Source organism: Rhopilema esculentum, chromosome 11 (assembly GCF_057945365.1).
Source record: "Rhopilema esculentum isolate cy_ngs chromosome 11, ASM5794536v1, whole genome shotgun sequence".
Classification (NCBI taxonomy): Eukaryota; Metazoa; Cnidaria; class Scyphozoa; order Rhizostomeae; family Rhizostomatidae; genus Rhopilema; species Rhopilema esculentum.
In genome coordinates this window covers 9,535,518-9,560,854 of record NC_142825.1, presented here as the reverse complement: position 1 = coordinate 9,560,854, position 25,337 = coordinate 9,535,518, and the positions used below count along the sequence as shown (strand labels likewise).

General features: G+C 35.3%; 1 protein-coding gene across 2 annotated transcripts in view; it reads left to right on the top strand.

Annotated features, from left to right (window-relative positions):
- LOC135694040 (coiled-coil domain-containing protein 180) overlaps positions 1-25,337 on the top strand; it is a 37,703-nt gene that overhangs the window by 6,627 nt on the left and 5,739 nt on the right. Inside the window, exons 10-42 of one of the 2 annotated variants that reach the window (XM_065212682.2) lie at positions 591-657; positions 1,731-1,827; positions 2,263-2,382; positions 3,132-3,211; positions 3,973-4,061; positions 5,744-5,791; positions 6,697-6,771; positions 7,516-7,644; positions 8,118-8,162; positions 8,583-8,642; positions 8,824-8,879; positions 9,607-9,764; positions 9,897-9,940; positions 10,271-10,409; positions 10,928-11,000; positions 11,157-11,238; positions 12,012-12,105; positions 12,497-12,609; positions 13,792-13,859; positions 14,051-14,093; positions 14,391-14,494; positions 15,029-15,089; positions 15,705-15,820; positions 16,279-16,363; positions 17,524-17,622; positions 18,668-18,846; positions 19,664-19,740; positions 20,593-20,663; positions 21,217-21,278; positions 21,606-21,689; positions 22,822-22,891; positions 23,392-23,536; positions 24,321-24,481. In XM_065212682.2, the coding sequence (XP_065068754.2) occupies positions 591-657; positions 1,731-1,827; positions 2,263-2,382; positions 3,132-3,211; positions 3,973-4,061; positions 5,744-5,791; positions 6,697-6,771; positions 7,516-7,644; positions 8,118-8,162; positions 8,583-8,642; positions 8,824-8,879; positions 9,607-9,764; positions 9,897-9,940; positions 10,271-10,409; positions 10,928-11,000; positions 11,157-11,238; positions 12,012-12,105; positions 12,497-12,609; positions 13,792-13,859; positions 14,051-14,093; positions 14,391-14,494; positions 15,029-15,089; positions 15,705-15,820; positions 16,279-16,363; positions 17,524-17,622; positions 18,668-18,846; positions 19,664-19,740; positions 20,593-20,663; positions 21,217-21,278; positions 21,606-21,689; positions 22,822-22,891; positions 23,392-23,536; positions 24,321-24,481 (2,994 nt within the window). Of the gene's footprint in view, positions 1-590; positions 658-1,730; positions 1,828-2,262; positions 2,383-3,131; positions 3,212-3,972; positions 4,062-5,743; positions 5,792-6,696; positions 6,772-7,515; positions 7,645-8,117; positions 8,163-8,582; positions 8,643-8,823; positions 8,880-9,606; positions 9,765-9,896; positions 9,941-10,270; positions 10,410-10,927; positions 11,001-11,156; positions 11,239-12,011; positions 12,106-12,496; positions 12,610-13,791; positions 13,860-14,050; positions 14,094-14,390; positions 14,495-15,028; positions 15,090-15,704; positions 15,821-16,278; positions 16,364-17,523; positions 17,623-18,667; positions 18,847-19,663; positions 19,741-20,592; positions 20,664-21,216; positions 21,279-21,602; positions 21,690-22,821; positions 22,892-23,391; positions 23,537-24,320; positions 24,482-25,337 lie in introns of both variants that reach the window. The other variant, XM_065212681.2, reaches the window with a different exon arrangement.

Sequence of the window (25,337 nt, the reverse complement as noted above, 5' to 3'; positions counted from 1 at the left end):
AGCCGCGTACCCCGTATTTCTACTTAAAGCCTTGGTAGTTTTCGATATTATTAGCATTTGCCCCTGTATAAATATGTACTATGTTAGAGGTAGCTGATTGATTTTCACTTAAGGGAGATGGCTGGACAAATCTAAGACTTATTGGATTATTAGTTTCTCAGCTGATTCATGGAGAAATTTACTTTCGTGGCTTCAAAGCTAAATGAGAACTTATAAAAAATCGTCTTTTATCATCTGACAAAAGTGAGAAGATGTTCGCAGATTGAAGTTCTTAGAATATTTACCCTTTTCAGAATTTGGAAACTTCCTTATATACAAGGCGATTAAAGCACATACAACAATTCAGAATTCTTAATGTAAATATGTGAAGTAAGGCTACAGTGGCGTTCAATAGAGCTTTTGCAAAAGTTCTTCTTTCTTACCATGTATATAATTAAAGGGTTACTGGATTGATGGTGGAGATTAACAATATCCTATTGTATTATTCACCCAATGAAAATTCAGATGATCATTCGAAATACATCAGGGCCTAGTGCCGTTAAGAAAGAGTCTATTTTAACAAAGTATTTTTTGGATTCTCTTACGTTTAGGGTACAAACCAGACATTGCTTTCAAACAAGAGATACTGTGCTAACTTGATCAAACGTTTGAAAATGGGTAAAGTATTGTTAAACAGCTTACTGTTTCTCAACTTTATGTATCATTGATAAACATTAATTCTTGTGTTTGTGCATTATTTGCCTATTAAAGGCAAGACACTAAATGGGCTTAAAGGCAATCTGTCTCGTTGTGGATTGGTTAACGAAAACAATAGCTGGAACAATAGCCCGAACACAATTCCAGTGCTCCGCCATATTTTTTACAATGCGATAAATTAAAGGGGGCCTGGAAACAATAAAAAATCCCTTTGCTCTTATAATCAATCAACTTCGTGACAGATTCCCTTTAAGCCATCTTTCAATGAAAAATTGACCAATCAGTGAGTGTGATTCCACTGTCACGCCGCCTATTGGCTGACTAATTTTGATTGACAGATGGCTTAAGCCTTAATCCACTTTTGTATCTGTCGTTTGACTTTAAAGTAACGAATCAGTTGGGTAGGGGTATTTTAAATCTTTCGATCCATGTAACTTTTCTAGGCTCGATCATAGTCTTGGCAATAACATTAACCCCATAATTTAAAAGAATGATTTTATTAAATAAATGAATGATTTAGAAGAGCTCAAAGGCAATCGACAGTAAGTAAAGTGGCTTAAGCCATCAGTCAATCGATTGCTTACTGACATGCTGCAGCTTGATTTTAGATCAACGTTGTTGACATTACGAGATTCAGCATAACGATAGCCCCATTTCATGCCAGATCCATAAAAACAGTTTAGGAATTTATACCTAATTTATAACTTGCAAGCTACAGTTAAAGACTCTCGGTGAATTTTGATGTCCATTCAAATTTTCCAATTGGTTGGAATACATAATGGGCCTATTGTTTCATAGCCAATCGGTAATTTAAGGCAAATTCTCGATGTTACGATGGTGCCTTTAAGCGTTCAGAATCCCCAATTTAGTGTGATATTGTTTAAAACATTGCCGACCTCTATCGTTTAAGCCAATCCTCCCCTGTTTATTAGTTTTTTCCCTCTTTAGAGAAGTCTCAACTCCCGTTCATTAAGACCTATGCATCAGAACTTTTGCCAGTGACTTTTTATTCGTGGTACCTTTTATAATCGTAGCTGATATGGAGAAGGAACGAAAGTACTATCTGCATTGGAAAACAAGGGTAGAGGATTGGAAGAGCATGAAAACAGAGATGGCAATTGAAGGATTCACGTAAGTCATGTAAAAATACATTTCTTGAAAGATTCTTAAAGGCATTGAGTCATGGTAAATAGGCTTTCTCTATAGGGGGTCATTTGGTTTCGTCGTCATCGCTGCTATTTCATGTGATATTTGCATCCGCTGTTGACAACTTGCTATGTACTAGTACGAGGTGAGTTCATGTGACCAGTTCCAGGTCAACCAATAGCATGGCAGTCATGAAAATCACTCAGCGGATTTTGCACTTAGGGTATACCCAATCCATTATATCATGACTCAATGCCTTTAAGCTATGGCTGTCAGTCAGCGCTAAAAGGGTTAAGGACCATTATCAGATTAAAAGATTTCCAAAAATTTCTGTCGGAGTGACAGTGAAACAAATGTCATAACGTGTAAACGCTTAAAAGCTAAGAACTATTTACGTAGAGCTATTTGTATATTTTCTAGAGCGTTGATGACAAGCTCAGCTATGAATGATCCGCCAAATGTCCATCATGCTATGAATTCTCTTGTCACCGAGCAGACGAATTTAAATCAAAGAAGACTACAGCTTTTCAATCAACTCAGGTACTTTTCTCAGGTATTTTAGCAAAATAGTAGAATGTACCCAACAAAGAAGTATATTCAATTTATCGTCTTAAAATGTAGCAAAAAATATGCCTAAAAAGGAAGCGAATTTTTGTAATATCTCTCTATATTGTAATGACTGTCTTAATAATCTGTACCGTAAATCCTCCATGCTCGAATAAGCCCCCACCTAAAAAATCATTTTTGCAAATAAGCTCCATAGGGGCGTATTATAGGGAAGCATAATTGCAGAATAATGTCTTATTTCAAGAAAGCCCCCACATGATAATAGCTATACAGTATTACTTTCTTTGACTAGAGACCATAAAACAAAAAAACGACTTTTGTGATGATAAGAAATTATGATATTTGTTACATCTTCACACAGCACTTTCTAACTCTTTTAATGATATAAGTTGTTGTAATAAGAAGCTCAAAATGCTCATGTTTATCTTTTTTCCATTCAATTGGTCAACATTTCATTGAGAAAATTATATCGTTTTTATGTCGAAATTTGAGGAAAATACTAAACTTTGATTCAAGCCCTTCTCAAATAAACATCCCCCCCTCGAATAAGCCCCGAGGATTTACGCTAAACAGGCCAGCTTTTCGATAAAAGGTGAAGGTGAAAATATCTAATAATCAGCCAAAGCACAAATTCAATGATTATTATTCATTGTCCATTGCAAATTATTAAATTTAAACTGAGTTATTGTACTTCATTTTCTTTGCGAATTTTTCGTTGACAGGGAAATGAAGCCTCCTGGATCTACAAAAACTGCAGTTTACCAATGGCATAATTCACTAACCAGTATAACTGAACAACTAGGTAAATATGATTGCAACTAAAAGCTAGGAAAGGACCTGTCAGATATATTAAGGCACTTTACAAGGGTCAATTTCCTTGAAGACGATTGTATCTAGCTAATTTAGAAAAGGAATCGAATGTTCTGACGAATGAAAAAAAACCTAAATTTTTATAAGCATTCCAATATCTCAACATCCAGTACTCTTAATTTGAATTTCTTGGCAACTGTAGTTTACTTAGCAGGAATTTTGCAAAATGATGTCGTCCGGGCATGGAGAATTTCATTCTAAAGCCGGTTGTTTCAAAGGAGAATAATTGCAGCATTTAGAAAGGTGTTCTCTTATTTGTCCTGCCAGGGTCTCCATCTATTTTTGTGCAATGGAGCCTAACAGTTGAAACGCCTACTTGGTGTTATCCGTTCTGAATGCCTATTGGCTATTGCATTAGGACCTGTGAATTATCTTGATCTGCGGATTTAACCAAAAAGCTGCTAACAATGATGCTTTCTTTGTCGAAGACGTCTTTAAGAAACAAATTACATTTCAGTCTGCATCATGCCGTAAAGGTTTATTTGGGTGTTCTTGTTGCGCAGCATAGCACCGCCATACTTTTATGATTTGTTATTTGTGATAGTCACATACCATATGAATTTTAACAAAATCTAACATAACAGACGGATTCCAGATTTCCAATATCTTATAGCTCCTTAGCTGATTTACAATCAATTTATTGGTATATCAATAAAATTTACTACATTCCCATTACGCTTTGCTTCATATTAGATGATGTCCATAAGAGATACATGGGCATATTGCGTGTTAACTACGAGAAGGCCCTCTCTGAATGCGAAGAGGAGTTGGTCAGAGTTAAGGTACTGTTATTGTGCTTTTGTATTATATGGCTAGTTACGCCTTGGATTTAATGCTAAATGTTTTTCATCGATTTCCACATATATACTGGAAATACAATAGGGTTTCTCATTGGACTAGCAAGGGTAATTTTTCAACAAGGCTTCAGTATATTTCAAGTATGAATTAATATTTTGGTCATAAAAGAAGATATTTCATAAATGTTTCTAGATACTTCATAGAAGATATAAATTTATAAATTAACAGCCATCCGTCGAACAGATTTCGGAAAATTGTCGAGCTACTGTAATTTGAATAATTATCGCTCTATACTTATTTTATTATTTGACTATTTTATTAGCCCCAAAAAAATCTTTGAATATCATTTTATGAATCAAATTTGTTCGCATATACCATAATGTGTTTAGCATATTTGAAATGATTCCACTTCATTACCTACCTTCATAATAAGTTTCTCCCTGTTTAATTATTGGAAGGACAGTCTTGGGGGATCGGATAAAACAGCATGTTCCTTCCAACATAAGAAACAAAACTGCCCCACAAAGAGAACAGCCTCCTCGATCTTGTAGGTCTAGAAACACTGTTAAAACAACTGATTCTGCCATCGGTCAACATCTTTTAGACAACCCAGATTGTGCAAAACTCTATAATGACGACATGTTTCGGATAATTGGCAGAGTCGGGTCGTCCTTCCATCTAGCAGTTTTGGAATCGATCTACATACAAACGAAAAAGCCGCCATTTTGTAGACAGAAGGAGTTCGTTTTCTCTCTTGAACTCCAGTGGTAATTTTTCTATAGGCACGCAGCACTGATTGGTCAACTATACCGGTCTTGTGCTTGCGTTTTTCTGATTGGCCTATTTCGAGCCACAACTGGGTATATACTTTTCATCATGTTCTTTCAGACCTTCATTCTGTCGTTTTATGCTCTGAGGAGTGTCAGACGAAAAGGCTTTTAGCTAGTATATTTAAAATGTTTGCTTTTTCAAAGCCATTTTAAAGACAGTCTTCTGTTTTTTAGTGGATTTCCCAATCGGCTGTACAGTATTTTATTCCCTTTTGCAATGATATTGCACTAGCATCAAATATGGAACATCAAATTATACATTTTCTATGCTTACATCAGCATAGGCAAGCGAGGATTGTTGATCGGCATGTCTTTAGGCCAGACAAGAGTGTCAGGTGCCGCTCTTTCGAATTTCTTCTCACGGGAATAGTCTTGGAGATATAGCCAACAAATTTGCTAGAAATTTGACGGCAAATCACATTTTCTCGCCTATAAACTCCAATTTGGAAATTAAATATAAGATTACATACGTCTGGGAAATCGATAATTTCTTGGATATTTTTCAAAAACGACAATTTGTTTTATGTTTTTTAGAGATAAAAAACATGGACAATTGTTGACAAAAAAAACACTCTCATTTTAGTCATACTGCTTCAGTGATTCCAGTAGAAAATAAATTTCAACTTTTAACTCTTATTATTAGCCTTTTCTCAAACAAATTCATAATCATCAAACATTTTAGGCCTTGACTATTTTAGGATCGATTTGTCTCCTTATTTGTCAGCTTCAGGCTAACCTTCTTTTTTGATAGATTAGAAGTTCTAGCGCTTGCACATGTTTATACATTGCTTTCTGTCTTTATGCATTAATTCAATGTATATTTTTCAATATTTTAGACTTTGTTGTTCAATGAAGGTGTTTGTAATGAAGAAGATATTGAACAGGTAAATTTGAAATATCAAATTTTGCCTAGAAATAAGTAAAAATAGATCTTTGGTATATTTTTTCATAAATGGCTTACTAAGCTTTGACATTTTACTCAGAATCTGTTCCTTAGATAAGCAAATAAACGAATGTATCTGTAAAGCTAATATAACTAGTCTGCGCCCCAGTTTACAAATGCTGCCACGTTTATGGACTGTGCAATATTGATAAACATACTGTCCAGAGAGAGGGCTGGGTCTTGTGTATGAAAATAATTTAAGCAATTAAACCATTGATATGTACCATGAAACATCATCGAAGAAATATGCACTGAAACCAAACAGGACATAGATAAGATAATGTATGGAGAGTTTAAAGTTTTACAAGGTTGGAACAGTTGACAATTTCAGCTAATTGCATTATTTTGAAGGCTCGCATAAATTAACACCAGATCCTGATGGAAGCTGAGGACAGAATATTCATCAATATTGCACAGTCCATAAATGTGACAGGATTTGTGGACAGGGGCACAGGCTTAATGTAATAGAATAAATAAAAATCAATGAAACAAGAAAACAAATCATCAATAATGACAAATGTGATAATACTTTCCTCACAAATTTCACTTTTCACTTCTACTTTTTTAAAAAGAAGCATAAGCTTTATAACTGGCTGTTATTTATAGCTAAACAAAATGAGAACATAAGTTTATTTGTTACCATTAATGAGAATTTGAGACAGTAATGCTACCATTTTTACTTTTATTTAACTAAAATTTTCTTAGATCATGTGCTGGTTATTTTTGCATGATTATTATTCGCTGGTTAAGCTAATGATGATGGTTTTTACTAAAAGTTCTTCATTTTATTTTGTGATTAATCCACGTTCTATTATGTTACACTTAACAACTTTATTGCCTTTACAGATTTCTACAGATCATCTGTCTCCTTTGGTTGGTGAGAAGAGAGCAAGATTTGAATATGAGCTCGATAAGTACGAAGTATGTATATCTAACAAACAGGCTCTTTGCCACATTAATTTATGGTGTTGGTCTACCGTAGAAAGTGGCTGAGGCTCGAGTCCTGTCATGAGTAAATTTTTACATAAAATGGGAATGTCGTAAGCGTGTTTAATCCCATGGAGGGCAGGGACCAGGACATTTCTCTGTATTCTTAGCTTCTTCTCTAAAGATAAGCACATTCGATAAACTTAGCTTCTCAGTGTCCCTCGAATGCTATTTACACAATAATACAAGTAGAAAGTGTCCGATCTGCAGCTTCACCCAATAGTAGTGATTGAGTTTTGGTTTTAAGTTCGAGGACGGTTAAAACTAAAACCAAGAGACCAATGGAGATAAGAAATGACTCATATACTCATATATAATGCTTTTGAGACTAAAGGGTCGAAAGAGACATTGTTTACTTCTAGAAGTCATAAGTCAAGATGACTGAAATTGGAAACCGTTAGGAAGTGTCCTCAGCCTCTTTAGAGTGAACGAGATAATCTTAAATGGATGACTAGATTCCTGGATGTCTAACATTTCTATCTTACTCTAGCATCAATAATTGAATTGTTCTGACATTTCTTACCCAGAAATTCGTAAATAATCTCAAACGCAAATGTTCTTGGCCTGTTTTCTCACAGAAATTCGTAAATAATCTTAAACACAAATTTACTTGCCTGTTTTTTCACAGAAAACTGTAAATAATCTCAAACGCATATTTACTTGCCTGTTTTCTCACAGAAATACACTGATGAAATCCCTGCCGCTCAGAAGCAGCTGTTCAAAATGCTGTTTAAATTCCTACTAGGAGCTGCTCACGTCTGGGATACCCATGAAATTGGACTGACAAGGGAGGAAAGAGAACTACAGGCACAACTAGCATATTTGTTTATTCGTATTTGCAGTGTTATGACCTGTTGATATCCTAAAGGCTTATACACATGAAGTGGGCTAGCCCACTTAAGTCGCCTGGTCACCTCAAGTGGGATCCGTACGTTCAACACCTTCTTTTTGTTATCTTAATTTGCGTTTACATGGAGAGTGGAGTAGCCCGCTCTGGTGAGATCCGCAAGAAGGACAGGTGGGATCCGCATCAGATGGGATGAAAATTAACCATGTAAACGCAATCAGGTAGGGTGGCCCACCCAATGAATTGAATGCAAATTTATTGCAAAATGAAAAAATTAGCTTGCCTTGTAAAACTGGCCTTGTAGCGCTGGTATTTTGTCAAATGGGCTCTTTCGCTCAAACCCATGCATTTTTTTGCTTTATTCATTTTAAACGAAGGTGGTTTTTCAACTTTTATTACATCTGTTATGCTTAATTTTTTCCATATTTTGTAGGAGCGGCTGGACAAGAACAGACGGGAACATGATACACAGAATCAGGTTTGAAATTGAGATTTCTTTCTGTATAGTCTGAACTTACCGCATCAGTATTTGGTATAATATGAACACACCTCTACAAAAAGCACTCTGACCACAGAAGCCTAGACCGCTTCTAGTGATAATCGATGATTTGTTAGAAATCATTTTTTGAAAGATCAAAATGTAGACAGTTTTTTCGAGGCACATTTTTACATGCCTCGTTCGGTCAGAGAGCCTTAGTTCTCCAATATAAGGGAGTATTGAATTTAAAAGCAAATGGATGGGCAGCCCCATTGGAAAAAATTAGTTCTGAAGACACTTTGGCATTTCTGATGCTCTGTTGTTCCTATGTCTCTCTTTGTCAGTTATCAGACATTTTTACCTATCTTGATGCCAAGTTAGCTTTCTGAAATCATCTTGGTTCATTTCATCCCGTTTCAGATCAAGGAAGCAAAACTGGACATAGTAATGGATAGAATGAGACAAGATCCTTCGGAGGAGGTGAAAGCTGATTTATTCCCCTTGACATGCTGACATATTGACATATTAATCGTTGTAACTTTGAGATCTTGAGCAAGACTAAGCACTTGCCGCTTTTGTATAGCACTATAGACCTAAACCAAATGAATTTGATACTATTTCCTTACGCCAAGCACTTGAAATATTTTTATTTCTATTTTAGGCTTTGAATATGAGTCTTAAGCAATCTCTTGAAATGCTGGAAGAAATAAAGAAATCGTGAGTTATCTTTATCTGCTTAGAATGTCTCTCTCTCTCTCTCTCTCTCTCTCTCTCTCTCTCCCTCTCTCTCTCTTTCTCTCTCTCTCTCTCTCTCTCTCTCTCTCTCTCTCTCTCTCTCTCTCTCTCTCTCTCTCTCTCTCTCTCTCTCTCTCGCTTTCTCTCTCTCTCTCTCTCTCTCTCTCTCTCTCTCTCTCTCTCTCTCTCTCTCTCTCTCTCTCTCTCGCTTTCTCTCTCTCTCTCTCTCTCTCTCTCCCTCTCTCTCTCTCTCTCTCTCTCTCTCTGTCTCTCTCTCTCTCTCTTTCTCTCTCTTTGGTTCGACCGGCCTCCCTTAATTTATGGTCCTAATTTTGCTTTATGATTCAACCCAATCTCTTTAAACCCGTCTTTGAAATAGATAGGCAAATTCGTATAGATTGCGTACACTTCCAAAAAGTATCTAAAGGAGAATGTTTGTGAAGGTTTTCTGCGAGAAAAAGGATCAAAGAACACTTACAGCTTGTTCAAAAAATAGCACAATTAACTCGCAGTATAAGAACCTTATATGATGTAGATTTAAATTGCAAATTTTCCGCCAAGGGGTTAAAGAATCGAAGTAATTTTTTGTCTGAAATCTTTTTTTGTCAACAATTTCTGTAATAAACTTCTGCAAAGTTTATTAGAGAGTTTATAAACTTCTGTCAAGTCATCAATCATTGCAGATGAAATGCCTGCTTTCGTTTTCCAGGTACCACGATTTCCAGACACTGCAGATAAAATCTGCCAAACAGTATCCATTCCTGGTAGAAGGAGAACTGAAGAGTTACTCTGAGTCTGTTTGCAGCTACTTTGGGGTTACTCTTAACAAACCGAAGAAAACGAAAGAGGAACTGAAAGCCAATGAAGGTATGCTATTGAAAAAGTTCCTTGATCTGAGTCATGTGAACTAAAACAGATTTTAGGTAGACTTTTGAAAGCATATTATTGTTTTGAAGAACGTTTGGGATCGAATATGATTATTTTCATTTATTATGCTAGATACCGGAGTTGAGGAGGAAGCCACAAAAGCGTCGCACGAAGAGGCAAGCTCTCTTTTATTATTCATCTCTAGTATTAAAGTGAAGATGCCGTCATTACCTCAATTTCTTATGAAAAAAGTATTTCTGTGCTTCTGGGTCAAAATTGCTTTCGCTTTAAGTGTTTTCATTTTTGCGTGCGTTAAACAGTGCAAAAGCTTTGTATTCCTGGCTGCCTTATCATATAATTTCATTTGATCAGATAGCATGACTTTTCTTACCTTTTATTGCAACAGACTGTAGATAACTTATTTTATTTGACGAAAAATCGTCTTCTATTTTAAGCATTGATTCATATGATTGACGATCCTGATATTTTGAAGTTTTTCCACATAGGAACCATGTAAAGACCAGGCGATCCATTTGTCATCTGGAGTCATTTATTATTTAGTAAATGACAAGGAAGAACCAATAGCACCTCCAGATACAACAGCAACCACTCGAACCAATTACACATTTCTCACAGATAACTTGGGTAATCGCTTATTTCATAAACCTATTTGTCCTTACCGCTATCAATATTTCTCTGAGAACTTTTCAATGAAGCTCATAGCGTTACACATACAGACAGAACATACTACAAATTGTGTGCTTATAAATTGACAATCCTCTGATGCTACCGCTTGCTGCCCTATTTTTTCTGCTTTCATTTCCATGTTCTAGTTGGATCTTTTTTACATTTTACTTTCATCGACCTACTTTTCTTCTCTGACCACTACTTGTTTGTATCTGTTGTCATATGCTAACGAAAATTATTTTACTGTTATGTCATGTACTGCTCGATGCCGTATAGGCAGGGCTGTACACAGAATTACCTTATGATTGCATCAAGTGTGAAACGCGGAGTTGTAGCTTAGAACTGTATGAATGTAGTCCTTCTAATATTTGTTTACATCTATGCAGTGCATGGTACAGTGCATGGTTTTTTTGTATAACAATTGATTTTTCAACCTTTACATATGATACTTAATATTAAATCTTCCTTTCCTACAGATGAAATGGAAGTTATGCCGTATGTGGCAAGCTTTGAAATCAGTGACATCCTTATTGACGAGACCAAAGAATTGTAAGCATATTTGAAACTCATATTTTAGCCCATTCGTCATTCAATATTCAAATAAATTACATTAAGAATTGAGAATACATAACATAACAATGGATAGCATTTTCCTCTTTTCATAGCATTTTTTGAGTATAACAGTTTACATGCGGTTTTTTGTAGGATACGAAAAGATTTTCTCGAACATCTCGAGTTTTGGAAAACGGACGCGATAAATAAATCAGAAAATCTTATGGCCGCAAAGGTTTGTTTAAATCAGAGTACGCGAAAATGATGACTTTAATCAGACTAAAGCGCCTTGAATGTTATGATTAGATGTCACGGATATAACAACAGTAGTAACGAAATATGGTACGATGAGGTAGTAAGTTAAAATAACGATTATGAGGACAGGCACAAAGAATGGGACGCAAAAAAGAGAAAAGGACATTAGAAAAAATATGCTTCTTCAAAATTAAAAAAAGTGCTTGGTTTTTATGTAAGTTCTAGTTTTTTCTTTTCATCTTCTCTGCGTGTATTAGTGAGACGTCTAATCATTATGTTCATGGCTATTAAATTATATTGATAATCATCATCATCTTTGCAAATATTTAAACAATTATAGGCCTATATGTAAACAACTAATATATTTGAAATCTTGGTTCAGGTTTAGTGGCTTCTTCTTCTAGATTTTGTCTTTCGTTTATTATGAAGAAATCTTGCAATTCTTGTTTATAGAAAATCGTAGCCATCATTGAAGGCGATCGTTTGTGTCCAGGTGCAGCACACGCATGTGTTTTTCCATAGTCGATGATTTTCGAAAACTGATAGGCCTAGCCACCTTTGTAACCTGTATTAAAGGGTATTTTGTTTGTTGCAATTAATTTAAATAGTATTTTATCTATATTTGCAATTCAGTAAATAGCATTTGTAAGCCTGCATTAAAGTGCATTTTGTAAACTTTTGAATGCAAGAAAGAGTGCTGCATCAAGGAAACGGAGAAATAATTTGGTTCTTTAGTTGTTTATTTGTTTGCAGATCGAGGAGCTTAACAATGAGCTTGATTTGCGCTTACATCTGCATGAACCGAGGCCAAATAGAGCGGAGAAAGACGTCCACAACGTGAGAGCTGGTAATACCCATGTTGATTTATTTCTTAAAATAAAATTTGGGTAGCGTAAATCCTTAAAATGAGCAATAATTCAAGGTGCGATAATTGTTGGGGAGGGAACTCATTCGAAGGAAGCTGCAGATAAAATTTTCAATATTGCACTTACATTCGATGTTATATAAAGAATATTAATTTTACAGAGTCAGTACAAAATTATTTCTCGTTTTAAGGAGACATTTTCGTTTAAGTAGAAGGCACTCATTCAGGGGGTGCTTATTCGATAATTTACTTTGTCTACCAAGAGCTCTTTGCAGCTCGCTTTGACAATTTTCTAGTTCTTTTCATTAAAATACTCCTTGTTGAAGCTTACAAGACCTGTAAACATTGATTTTTATGTCATGTTAATTTGCAGCCGAATTGGTTGTCCACAGAGAACGGGTCACACAGCATTGCCAAGGAATCCTTAACTCGCTGTCAACATTTAAATCGAGGTTTTCAACCATGATTCACGAGCATGATAGCGAGGTAATTACATTGTGTCAATAAAGCATGACATCATATATCAATTTTTATAATTTTTCTGTTTCATTGAATAGCCATATTTGTGAATTATCTGAAAATACAACATCTGTAAGATCCTCTACAAATTTACTGAGATGAAAAAAGTGTCAGAACTGAATTTTGCTACTGCATTTTGCCTGGTTCATAGGTTTAGAACAAAGAAAATTGAAGTGATTTGATTGGAGAAGACCGTCTGCTCATCTGGACACGTCTCAGCAACTTCGTAAAAGATTCTTCTTTCGGTTATATCGTCTAGTTTTAAGAATACAAAAAGCCTATTTATATGGTGTCATGACTATTGAACTCTATTTGACACTGCGAAAAACTTGTGACGCAAGTCACTATTGGTTCCACGATTGTTGGTGTTTGCCAAAGCAGCTTTTATAAACACTATATCAACCCATAAAAGTCTGGACACTTTGCTTCTAGAGTAACTTGTGAAATTTTTGTAATTTTACTCTCTTTAAGATTCAACAGAATTATTGTCAATTTACAGAGAGTTTATCTGAATTTCCATGAAGTTTTTTGAAATTTTGCCAATGCATGGAAATGATAATTCTCCCAACAATCCCCAACGTATTTATAAGCTTATGTGTACCGTATTTCCTCTTAAGAACGCCACGGCGTTTATTAAATATTCTAAATTTTGTATGCGGCTTTCGATAGAAAGTTTGTCAAATGAAAAATGGCAAGAAAAGTGCGACGAAAAAGATAAAAACAAGCTGTAAACAATTTTTTCTTTTCCGTAATAAGACACGTAATAAAGATCGTGTAAACAATTTTCTAAAGTTCACTGAAGATGTGTTCACATTATGGAAATGTCAAGGAATGTCAATATCCCTGTTTCTGTCATAGGAGTCCCCGTCTCTATGACATAGCAACTTTCATAGCTTTCGAATAGTAAGCTTATAATTGATTCGTTACTTCATGTTTGGTCTGTTTTTAATGAACGCCGCTTTTCAAGATGCGGCGTTCAAAAGAGGGCGGCGTTTTTGACAGAGGGCGGCGTTTTTTTCTTCAAATGGTTGGCTGAAGGTGCGGCGTTCAATAGAGGGCGGCGTTCATTAGAGGAAATACGCTATAGTGGAAAATAGTTGCAATTTAAATAAGCTCGTTTTCATGAAAGATGCCTGTTGTTTTTTACAGACAGAAAAGTTCAAGATCTCGGTTGAATCTTTGGAAAATACGTTTGTTAGTGCGACAAAGTCACATGAGTAGGTTTAATATATTTCTATCAAATAAATTCTAGATCAATGAGGGGTTGTGCTTATAATGTTGGGATGGTCTCATTTGCACGGTACCGGTTTTACTTGTAATATTTAACTTGTAATTTTCTATTCAAGCAGCATTGCATTTGACTCAACTTACATTATAAATACATTAATATTTGCTAACAACTTTTTAGATTACTTTCAATAAAAGACGAGGTTTCAAATCAACTTGACGAGGTATTGTTTTCTCAGCTCATTTATGATTTTAGTTCATTTTATCAGCTCTTTGAGAATATCAACATCATTAGAAACTAGGCTGTCTTTCAAGTTCTCTGCTCACTATGATAACATGAACTTCACAACATTGCCATAAAAACAACTTTACAACAACTGAACCATAAAAACAAACCCTGTTGAGATGTTGCATGATAGAATGAGGAAGGGATTTTGCATGTCAGTCTCCCTTTTTTAGGTAGACTCGAGTTATTTTGTTAATCTTTCTCATCTGATAACAACGAATCTTTTGTATTTCAGTACATGAAGGTTATTCGTGCATCTTTGCGGAAATTTAGACAAGACCTAGATGAAATGCTCAATAATTTGAGGAATTCAAACGCTAGATTCCGTCGAATGCTCAAGTACGTTAATTGAGAATCCTTTGTTTTAATTGCAATAAACGGAGATTCGAATTAGTACCTTTGGAATAATAGAATTACAAGGACCAATCATTGTTTGAAAAATATGAACAAATGGGATCATTCATTTGAAATTCCATAAGGAATACAAGGGAAATTTTTATAATTTTTTGGGAGGGAGCTTAGGGGGGCTAAGGGGGGCTCGTGCCTCCCTTGAAAAATGGTCCCTACGTCCCTGCAAACTTCAGAACTCTTTCCACCGGCATATCAGGTCACTGCAGGTTGTTGTATTTAACAAAGCTCTCTGAGTTAGCTGCAATTTGTAAAAGCTACTTCTCATTGTTTCCGATATCCGGTATCTCATTGTTTAAGAGTATCCGATAAAACGATGATAGATGAATCAGCATATCAAATAAGAATTAAATTTATTATTATTGAAGAAGGAAAAGACATTTTCTATCATGTTTTCATCCTCCTTATTAAACACGAAGTTCCTTGTAATTCTTAAGTGTCAATAGTGTGGTGTATTTGCCATAGGATATTTTCTGAGGGTGGAAACTTTTGTCCTGAAGAGGTTGAAGAATTTCGAAAAAAATTGGTAAGGCAGCCTAAAAAAGATTTGGGCATATTTTTCTTTGTTTTCAGCATAATGTTGAAATTAAGTACATTTGTTTTTATCACTTAAAAGTTTTGATTTTAAAGGCGAGTCATTGGCTACTTATTGTAAACTTGTGCTCGAAGTAAAATTTACATAAAAGAATATTTTAGGGAAATGCTTCTTTTGTCAGGTGTCTTCTAACAGCACTCCTAAACCTGAGAAGTGAAGATAGAAATCGTGATAAAGCCAAAAGGAAACCTTTACACTATGTTGGCACTCCACTCCTTTTAAAGACATTTCAAATTCGTTTTGATAATTTGGTGAATGGTTCTCTTGTCGAGCTGCACCAAAACCATTCACATCTACTAATAATGTAAACGTAACTGATGATGTTAATAATAGCATTGCGTATTAGATACTCAAAGCATTTTTAAATCAAAGATATCATAGAATTCCTAATTATCAAAAGATAAAATACAGTGCCGTAAGAAGGATTGAATTGTTGAGGGCCAATTGCTTGAGAACAATATCAACTAGAGGGATCATTTATTGGAAAAATTGATTGAGCACCCCAACCAAGAGCAATAAAATTTACGTTGTGTGTGTTTTTATCAGGAACATATGGCTACCAAAATTGACAATGCCGAAGGCTCAATGATGGCCGAGCTTGAAGGCATGGAAACTAGACGATTGGATGCGGCTCATGAATACTCAGGGAAACTTGAAGAGAGGTAAGATATTGCAGTATATCGTGTTTGCATTGCAGTATGTTGTGTTTGCAATATATAAGCATCATAGTAAGCATAATTGCAGATTCAAATATCTTATTTAAAGAAAGCCCCCACAGGACAATAGCTATTTACTTCCTTTTACTGGAGACCAACAAGCAAAAAGCGACTTTTGTGATGATAAAAATTTTTATATTTGTTAGTTCTTTGTTAGATTTGTCAGAAAAGTAATGTCGTTTTTATGTCGACCTTTGGGGAAAATACTAAACTTTGAAATAAGCCTCCCCTCCAATAAGCCCCCCTCGAACAAGCCCCCACGCAAAAATTAATTTTTGCAAATAAGCCCCCGGGGGCTTATTCGAGGATTTACGGTACTTAGACTATTAATCGTAGCTAGTTTTATAGTACTGGTTTTCATGTCTAGGATTTCAACGAGAAATTTTCCTTTTCTTTTCGCGCAGATTCAAACATCACTTGTTCGATTTGACCTACCTTGAAAAAATATCACGATGGCTTACTAATATTCAAGTGAAGATCAAATCGGAGGTGAATTTATCTCAAGTTTTGTTTTCATCATGCCCAAGCATTAATAAGTCATTCACTCCGCTTATAGCCACTCAGTCACATTAGGTTTAGACTCAAATATAATAAACTATCAACTGCTTACAGTCACAATCAGTTTTCAAGCAACATTTGGTGTAACTTCAACCGGAGTCTACTCTATAAGCAAGGAAACCGAGCTCTAATGACAGGAAACTTTTGGAATTGGTTTATTTCTAACAAATTCACATTTTGAGTTTTCTGTCATATAGTTTAATTGGTCAAAACTATGAAATTCAGCCGTGCCTTAAAAAGTCATTATTATGACCAAAGTTCTGTAAATAAATAGAGTTTATAAACTATTTATTTCCTTGTTTTTCTTAGTTAGCATTTTTTTCTTTTTTTATGCTCATAGAAATTTCCAATACCCTACTACACAAACTACGGTACAATAACGATACAACAGGGGCATGAATCTTTCGAACTGCTAGCCAAGCACCCCAAAACACTCATAACGTTTTACAGGACCCACCCCTACCATTCAACAATTCCTTGTCTAGGAAACTGTGCAAAGTTTTGTTTATTTTTATTTTAAGTCCCAACCCATAATCCTGTTGATGATAGTATCAGAGGCACCAGGTTATCCTTTTCGAGCATGGTGTCAACTGGCTTTCATTTGAATCTTTTCAACCCTGCCTCTTACGGTCGAAGGAATAATCAAGGATTGTATTCTTGGATTTGCTCTGTGTGTTGATGTCAGTTGCATTAGATTTGCTCATTTGATTCTTACTTTCGGCGCGAATAATAACTGGGAAACATGGCCTATCGATTCTTTAGTCTAAGGGAGGACGTCAGGAATAGGTGTGTCCCCAGTTGTGATTTTCCGTTTGGTGTGCACTCAATAAAAGTTTCGGAGGAATGTGGATAGCTTTATCTTATGTATTGAAGCGGCGTTGATTAATGCAGTTACAGGGCCTCCGACGAAGGGAGGGGCCGGGGGCCTTGCCCCCCACTTTTTTGCAAAACAGTAGAGTTTTTTTCAAAATCTTTTGTTATGGGTGTTAAATTTTTCCGTGGCCCCCCCCCCCCACTTCTCAACCTTTGTCGGAGCCCATGAGTTAGTATTTATTACTTGCTTACCGACTTGTGTTTTTTGTCGATTTAAGGTTGCAAATAGCAACACACAAGCGCAGAAACTTGCCAAGATGATAGCGACATTTGACAGGCGTATTGATGCTGTTTTAAGACCCAATCTAGACAGAGAAGTAAGTATCAAAGCCAATCTACTTTGGACGTGTGATCGAGTAGGAGGAGCTGGGTGAGAATGTCAAGCTTAATCAGGTTGAACCCTGTCAGGATGGAAATTATATAGGTGTAATTTTCAAAGATTTTTTTTTCAAAATCGAAGCATGTAGCTGTTTTGAATCAATTAACAGTTTAGGTGGTCAACATAATAACTGCCTTGCTTCTGTCGTAGTACGTTGGCCAAGAACGCTTTCAGGTTTCTACAAAATATCTTGTTGCAAGAGGCAATATGTTGTCACACCTGGCAGACACTTTTGTAAAAGGCAAAAAATTGTTCTATGTAGCTATCATATGTAACTCTGACTTTTGAAATTGCCGAATTTTCATTGAATAACGCAGTTATAGTACCAATAAACTTAGAATTCCCTTTTGTCTAAGCACCAGTCGAAGTATCATAGGTTCGATGACGCCATAAAGGCGCTGATGTTCCAAGTGTGCGAATAGAAAACATCCTTTTAGCTTTGCTTTTTTATTCAAAGTAATTCTATGATGTGGCTCAACCAAAGGGGAGCTAAAGAAGCCATAGTTTCTCAGGGAATTTTTGGCACTTTTCAGTCAATTTATTTCTTCATCAGTGAAAAGCAACACTTTTTCTCCCAAATGGAATCTTCATTAAGAACCTGTGTAAACGTTACTTCAAATAGTTTTAGATTCTTGTATTTTTATAAATCACTCACCTACAGTGGTGGCACCAGCAACTGGCCAAAGTTTTCAGGTCATGCCCTTTTTAGTGTCAGAAAACGCTTCCGTAACAGACAGCACAAAGTTCACTAATAGGGAACGCCCGTGACTTGGTAACGTAAAATCGATTTCAAAGGCAAATAGCAATTTGCTAAACCACTTATATACCGAAGTTAGATAAAGTACGAAATAAATCCTGCCAAAAACTAGGGGACGTCATAGCGCTATTTTCCTCCAACAAGACTTGTGTAATGTTGTAATGTTTTTTAATTTTTATCGATAACTTTCGCCTACCACTGAAACTGATATTTTTCTGTTCAATAGCAGATTAATGCAAGTCAGTTGCATGAAACTCTAATGCCAATATTGGAAGCGTTTCATCACAGAGTAAAATATCTTGACTGTGCTGTCGATGAAAATGCTCCTTCGACATTAGCAGAGCTGCAGTCTACATTGTCAAAAACAGATCCCAAACAGGAGGAAACGAAACTAACAAGTAAAAGGTTGGTAGGCTAATAATATTTATGTACCTATTTATCTTGATTATACTTTGTTAGATTAATTACACATTGGGTAGGAAGAACTGTCAAATCAGTACATAAAATATTTTATTGCCAATTTTCTGAAGGAGGTGACATCTATTGCTCAAGGAAAGTTTCAGTAAAATGCTCATTGGCTGAGGATTAAGAATTCGCATGATTAAATTGTTCCTGATTTATTAAAAGGTTGACCTTTTCAAGTTAGTGTCGCACTTTCTTTAGCTTTTTAAGGTATCTGAATAATTTTTGAAGATTAATAACAGATAAGAATTTTAAAAATGACAGTAAATCATATCTGATTTAGTCAAAATCACCAACTGAGTTTGGAATAGGGAAGGTCAGTGAGTTAGGGAAGTCATAACGTCTCCCAAATTTCGGGCAATGCATATATTTAAATTGCCATTTTTTAGCACGCAACGAACAAACTCTGTGTATTGTATTGACTTTCAGACTTGTTCTAGGTCGTTTCTGAGGTCACTTTTCGAAATTAGCAATCTGAAACAGGTACTTCGTAATAAACGAGAAGGTTACTTAACTAAACTGTAGCATGGCAAGGTATGACGTTTTAATTCTGCTTGCCAATTTATATCCAAATCACATCCTTATAATTTATTGAGAGTTGAATAACGGTTCTTTGGAGACTGCAAGCACTTCGAATTACCCCGGATACCAGAGCCACAAAATTTCGAGCGTGAAAGTAGAAAAAACTGGCACCCAGGGTAACTACGAATGTGAATTTTGTTGTGTTTTTGCCAGTGAAATATCAATTGTATCTTTGCAGGTCTCGTAAGCAGAAGGGATCCGAATCAAGCATCAGTAAATCGTCAAGAACAAAAATCATTACATCTTCCAAATCATGTTAGTTGAAAAGTCGGTATTAAAATGTGCAACTTTGTTTACTGTCGATCTACGATCGTTTTAGGATGGTAGCTAGTTTTAATCCTCTGGTGGTAATTGCAGCCACGTTTTAGCATACACATTTGAACAGTCGGCTAAGTAAGCTCCAAATATTAGTTCTAAACACAACAGAAACAAATTATATGCATTATAAGAGGTTGTTAAACGCGGATAAATTAATTGAATACCCTAGACAAATTATACGGTTAACGTGAAGACTACTGCAAGTAACAACGATTAAAATGTTCCAAGAAGCAATTTATAGTTCTCGTGCGCACAACCCAAGTAACGATCCTCCTCTATTCTACTACCTAGGTTCAACTCCTTCTCTGTTTTTTCCCAGACCCCTTCATTTCTACAATCACGTGATCAACAAAATTGACAGTGACAACAAAGCAAATGCCAGCAATAAAAAAACATACCCGGAGAAAATAACGTTCTCTCGATCTTTTGTCACATGATCAGTGGATGTTTTTCAATTATAGAACCTGTTGATAAATGCCTGATTTGTCAGCATTTTATTTTTGAGATATTTTTGAGATCTTGAAATATAAACATAATTGTCCCATTTCGCTCACGGGTCGTGGTTTTGAATTTGAAGTCTCCTGCTCTTGAAAGTAAATGCTTCAATATTGATTGTTAGAATTCCCTCTAGGTAAATAACTAAAACATTTAAAAAGCCAATAAACCTATGAATCTAGCAGATTTAAAACCGACATATTTGTAGAATAATCGGGCGAGAATTAAGACTACTCGATCCCCTTTTCGAATACCTTATTTATTAGATTTTATATGTTACTTTCATATTTGCAGCTACCCGGTTTGTGGATAGCGATCAACGGCCTGGCACTGTTCCAGCAACAAGGATTTCAAGTAAAGCATCCGTAAGGCTCTTCACTGTATTTAGTATTTTATGAATTTTATATGGTGAATAATGAGAGCTGTCACTATTAGTACCTTATAATATCTAAGTATGTTTATTAGAACATAGCCAAAGTTTAGCAAAAGTCAATTTTTATGGGGGGGGGGGGGGATCAAGAAGCTAGGGTGTTTGACTTGGATGCTAAGCGATTAGACTGGATGCTTTAAGAAGACGCAATGTTGTTTTCCTCACTATAACAGTCGGCTCTTTGAACATTTTAAGCGGCAGTAAGAGGCAAAAGCAAGTCCTAAACACGATTTCTGCGAGTTTTCCGGTCAAAATTTTACTTTTTTAAGATATTAATGTTTGCTTGTAAATGGGTCATCTTAGCCAGGATTTCATAGTTGATATAGCTACAAAATGAGTGGAAATCAAGCCAGCTCCCACCATTACGGCGATTCCCTTGCTAAAAATTTGTCCTGAAACCAGATATAACGATTCTGTGAGGAAGAATATTAATAAAGCTAATATTCTATATTTGAAATTGAGAGACCATATCTGTTGCATGCTTGCAGGTTCTGGTAAAAGCATCATCAGAGTCCGACGGTGAGAAGCTAAGCAAAACGAAATCGGGAAGGTATTGTGAACTATATCATTATTGCCATTACATTTTTTATCCGTCCACAACGTCAAATTGATGCACATCTCAAACTGGGTAGCATTTTAGGAGCTTTCGAGGTAAACCCTTTTGTCACCGCCTTGGCATCACCTTGATGTCACCTTGATTTCCCCTATGATGTCTCCTTTTGGCTTGATTGAAAATGAATATGGTGTTATAGAGGGGATTTGTGAATAGAAAAGACAGTTTATGAACCTTTACGCTTTGGTATGCAAGCGTTTTAGTTATTGTTCTATAATTTTATCTCCTTCCTCTTCTACACTGTCTTTTTTGTATTCTTAGCAGTAACACCCAAAGCAGCGTGTCGAAATTGTCAACCAAATATGACAAGAAATATTTGGCGTTTGGAGATGGTACAGAAGAAATTCAGTAAGTCGCTTTAGCAAAGATAATAAAAAAAACTTTTCATTAATAACATCTTTCAGCTAAATGCAATTGTAAACCTCGCTTTATAACTAGGTAGTCTACAACTGGCTGACCTGTAAAGGTAAAAAATATGTTGTTTAAAAGAAAGAATTTCAGGGGAAGGCTATTTCTTATTCATGCAGCAGTAAATGAAGTATGTGGTTCGTATTGCGATGTTTGACATTTTGGAGATGATATACTTTTGATGGTGACTATCGAGCGCTAATTCGTTGCATATACCGATAAAGGTAGAACAAGATTTGCCTAAAATGCCAAGGCAGCTGATAGACAGGTTGATGAATTTAACTTAATGGTAAAGTGGGTCAAATTCTTTGATGAGTTTAGCATTTTTTTGTCTTTTACGCCGAAAGTTGCTGGCCAAATTGGTTTCGAAGCCAACAGACACTTCCATGATACCTGCACATTGTTAGTAGTAAATAACAAAGGGTTACGTCGTAGCATATCTCCAGTGATAACGCGTGGAGACAAAAAAGTGGGTAATCTACATTGAGAGTGGCAACACGAACAAAAATAATAGTAATAACAATGGATTAGTTCCAGCTTATCCATACAGTGGCTCTACATCTGGAGATTTGATCTTGATAGCAATGTAGGTTGCTGAATTTCGAGAAACCAAACACATAGATATGAGCAAGATAGGTAGTACCGAATTAGATTGGGTGGAAAGATTGTTGTCTTAAAAATAATTGGAGAATACATGAGATGGATTAGTAAATCAAATAGTCTGATTTTCTTTCTGGAGGTTGCAGTGGAAAGGTAGTATACAGTCAATATCTTAACTGGGGATTTAGCTAGTTTTAAGGTGCTGAAAACATCAGAAGAAAAGTTTTATATGGAAAAGGGTTTATACTTTTCATGATCTATCCTTGCCAGGTTTGGGCTAAAAGCTTGACCCATCATTGGCATCATCACCACCATATATTCATAATAACTCACTACCCTATTTCATCAAGCTGTTGGTCCAGGACAAGTCCCTTCTCTAGCGGAAACTTCCCATCGTTACCTCTGCATATCTTTTAGATTACGCAGATTAATTGTATGAATCTTGTTTCAATGTCATATTCTTTTCTTACAGAGATCATTTCCCCGGTCATATAGTGAGGATATGCAGAGAGGGTCTGGATGGCTTGCTCGTTTCCTCCGATGTATGTTGCCCCTTGTTTGTCATCTACAGATGTTTATTTAGAGATTTCGAATCTCTTACATTTTCAATTTTTATGCTTTGTCCAATTTTAATATATATAACTGTCACGAATTATGCATTGAAAACTAATTTAGCTGCATATTTACCATATATCTTTATTTGAAGGTCTCGCGGCTTAAAAGGCATGCTTAGATATACCCCATTTCACCCTATTTTCGCTTTTTACCTGCATGTTAAGGATGCTATAAGTTCATTTTCTGCCAATGTAAAGTACGACAAATGACAATTGGGATATCTTATTGTTAATTTTAAAGATTTTTCTTACTTCGCATGCTAAGGTAAGAATATCAACCTCCTGTTATTATTATTTTAATCATTGACTTTGAAGTTCTGTATGCACAAATTTTATACCGGCCTATTCTGCTTCGTCAAAATCTTTTTTCGATAGGTGTCCTTCTTTCATTTGAGTTTGGCCTTCAACTGTTTTTTGATTTTTCGCAGATGTATTATCGTCAGAAAGGTAGCAGATCTGCCACTAGGCCATCAGCTATCCATGACAACTTTGATATGTGTGCTGAATCGATGATTAACCGATTGCAATCATATCAAGTGCAGGCCGAGGATTATCGCAATACTTGTATTCAAGGTTCGTAATCATTATCCACTTATCTTAAGCCCTTGGAGGTTTTCAGTTTGCCAAACCGGTATCTATGATTTGAGTTTCCCGCGTAAAACTACCTATGTCTACTTGTTACTGAAGTTTGTAAGGGGATTTACCTTCTATCTAACTAGTCGAGCATCTTCATGTAAAGTAGATCTTCAACCGAAATTTTTACCTTGGATATGTATGCATATTTGTTTTGAAATACCTGTGTCCGAAAAGAGCGATGTTTTTATACTGCACAAAGTGTATAATTTAATACTGCACAATATATTTCGTTTTGTATTCATCTTTTACTCTTATTCCTACGACCTGTTAAATATCAATCTTATGCTATTATAGATCCAGGTTTAAATCTAATATCAGTTATGAATATTATTTACTTTTTGCACCGAAAACTCTTATAAAGACAAGTAAACTATTGAACATAAAGACAATACGTTCTTTGCTGTTTTTTTTATTTGTGGTATGCTTCGATTGTATGTTTTATGTTTTAATCTTTTGACCCATTTGACTCTGTTTTTTTACAAATCGGTGTCTTTTTGCCAAAATCTAGACAAGACAGGAATAATTAATCTTTCATAAGCTTTTCAATTTCTCAAGTTATCAGCTGCTTATTGGCACTTTTGATTTTTTTAGTTAGCAAGAAGTAGATTTCAATTGATTATTTAAGATAATATTCTTTGTGCTATTTCGATAAAAGATTTCGAATATCTATATTAATCAAGAATTTATATTCAGCATATAAACGCGGAAATTCTCATTTCAGAACTTCGGGCACAGGTCGAAACGTTTGGAAAAAGTTTAGTGAAGTTTCCTCCACTTATTATGAGTCATGTTTACAAACAGTATTTATCAGCTGTGAAAAGATCACAAGAAACATCAAGAAGGCATTTTGCTACCACGTATGAATCCTTGGAGAGGCAAAAGGTTAGTGTAATGGCGAGACTCCTCGCTTCAGGCTTGAAAATAGGCTGTATTTGAATTTCACATTGTAAGGATTCTTGTTGCATCAAACGTAGGATAATAAAGGAAATAACGAAAATTGTATAATTCAAAGGAAAACAGTGCTAATTATGTTTTATTGGCTCTTTATCGACCAGTCATCATCACAGCATTTATGGTATTGCTAGTAGCGTGCGTAAGACCTGCTAGAACAGGGTGTGAAACTTTTCATACATGTCTTAAAAATGAATTCTTTGATGTTTACTGAGGTTACGTAGCTTGTAGTCCTGTGGTTTAGAATATTGGCCAACTGATTTGACAAGGAAAACTGTAATTTAATGCAAAGGAAATATCTAGGAAAACTTATCAATTCAAATTTGTTAAAAATATTTTCATTATTTATTCATTATTTAGAATATTTAGAACATGGATCAACTGTAAGTTAATACAAAGGAAATATCTAGGAAAATGTATAAGATAAAACAAATAGCTTATAAATAAAACGATTTTTAATAGAATGGTTTGGCAAAGTTCTGTAATTTCAATGCTTCCATATTTCTTTTTCATTTGTTAGTAAGTCATAAAAGAGCAAGAAAATCTTGCTGATGTTATTTTTTAAGAACTAATTGTAGATAGGTTTTGATGGTTATCAAATTACCAGAATGTTCGTAAAAGATTTTTATTTTTGCTCAGAAATATTTTGTGGTTTTTGTTTGATTGAGAAAATCGTTCCTGATGGAAAATTTTTTGATACTTGTAATGTTTTAAGGATTTATGATAACGGAAACCTCCAAAAATTGAACATCAAGGCATTGATATTTATATCTGAAAATATTTTACA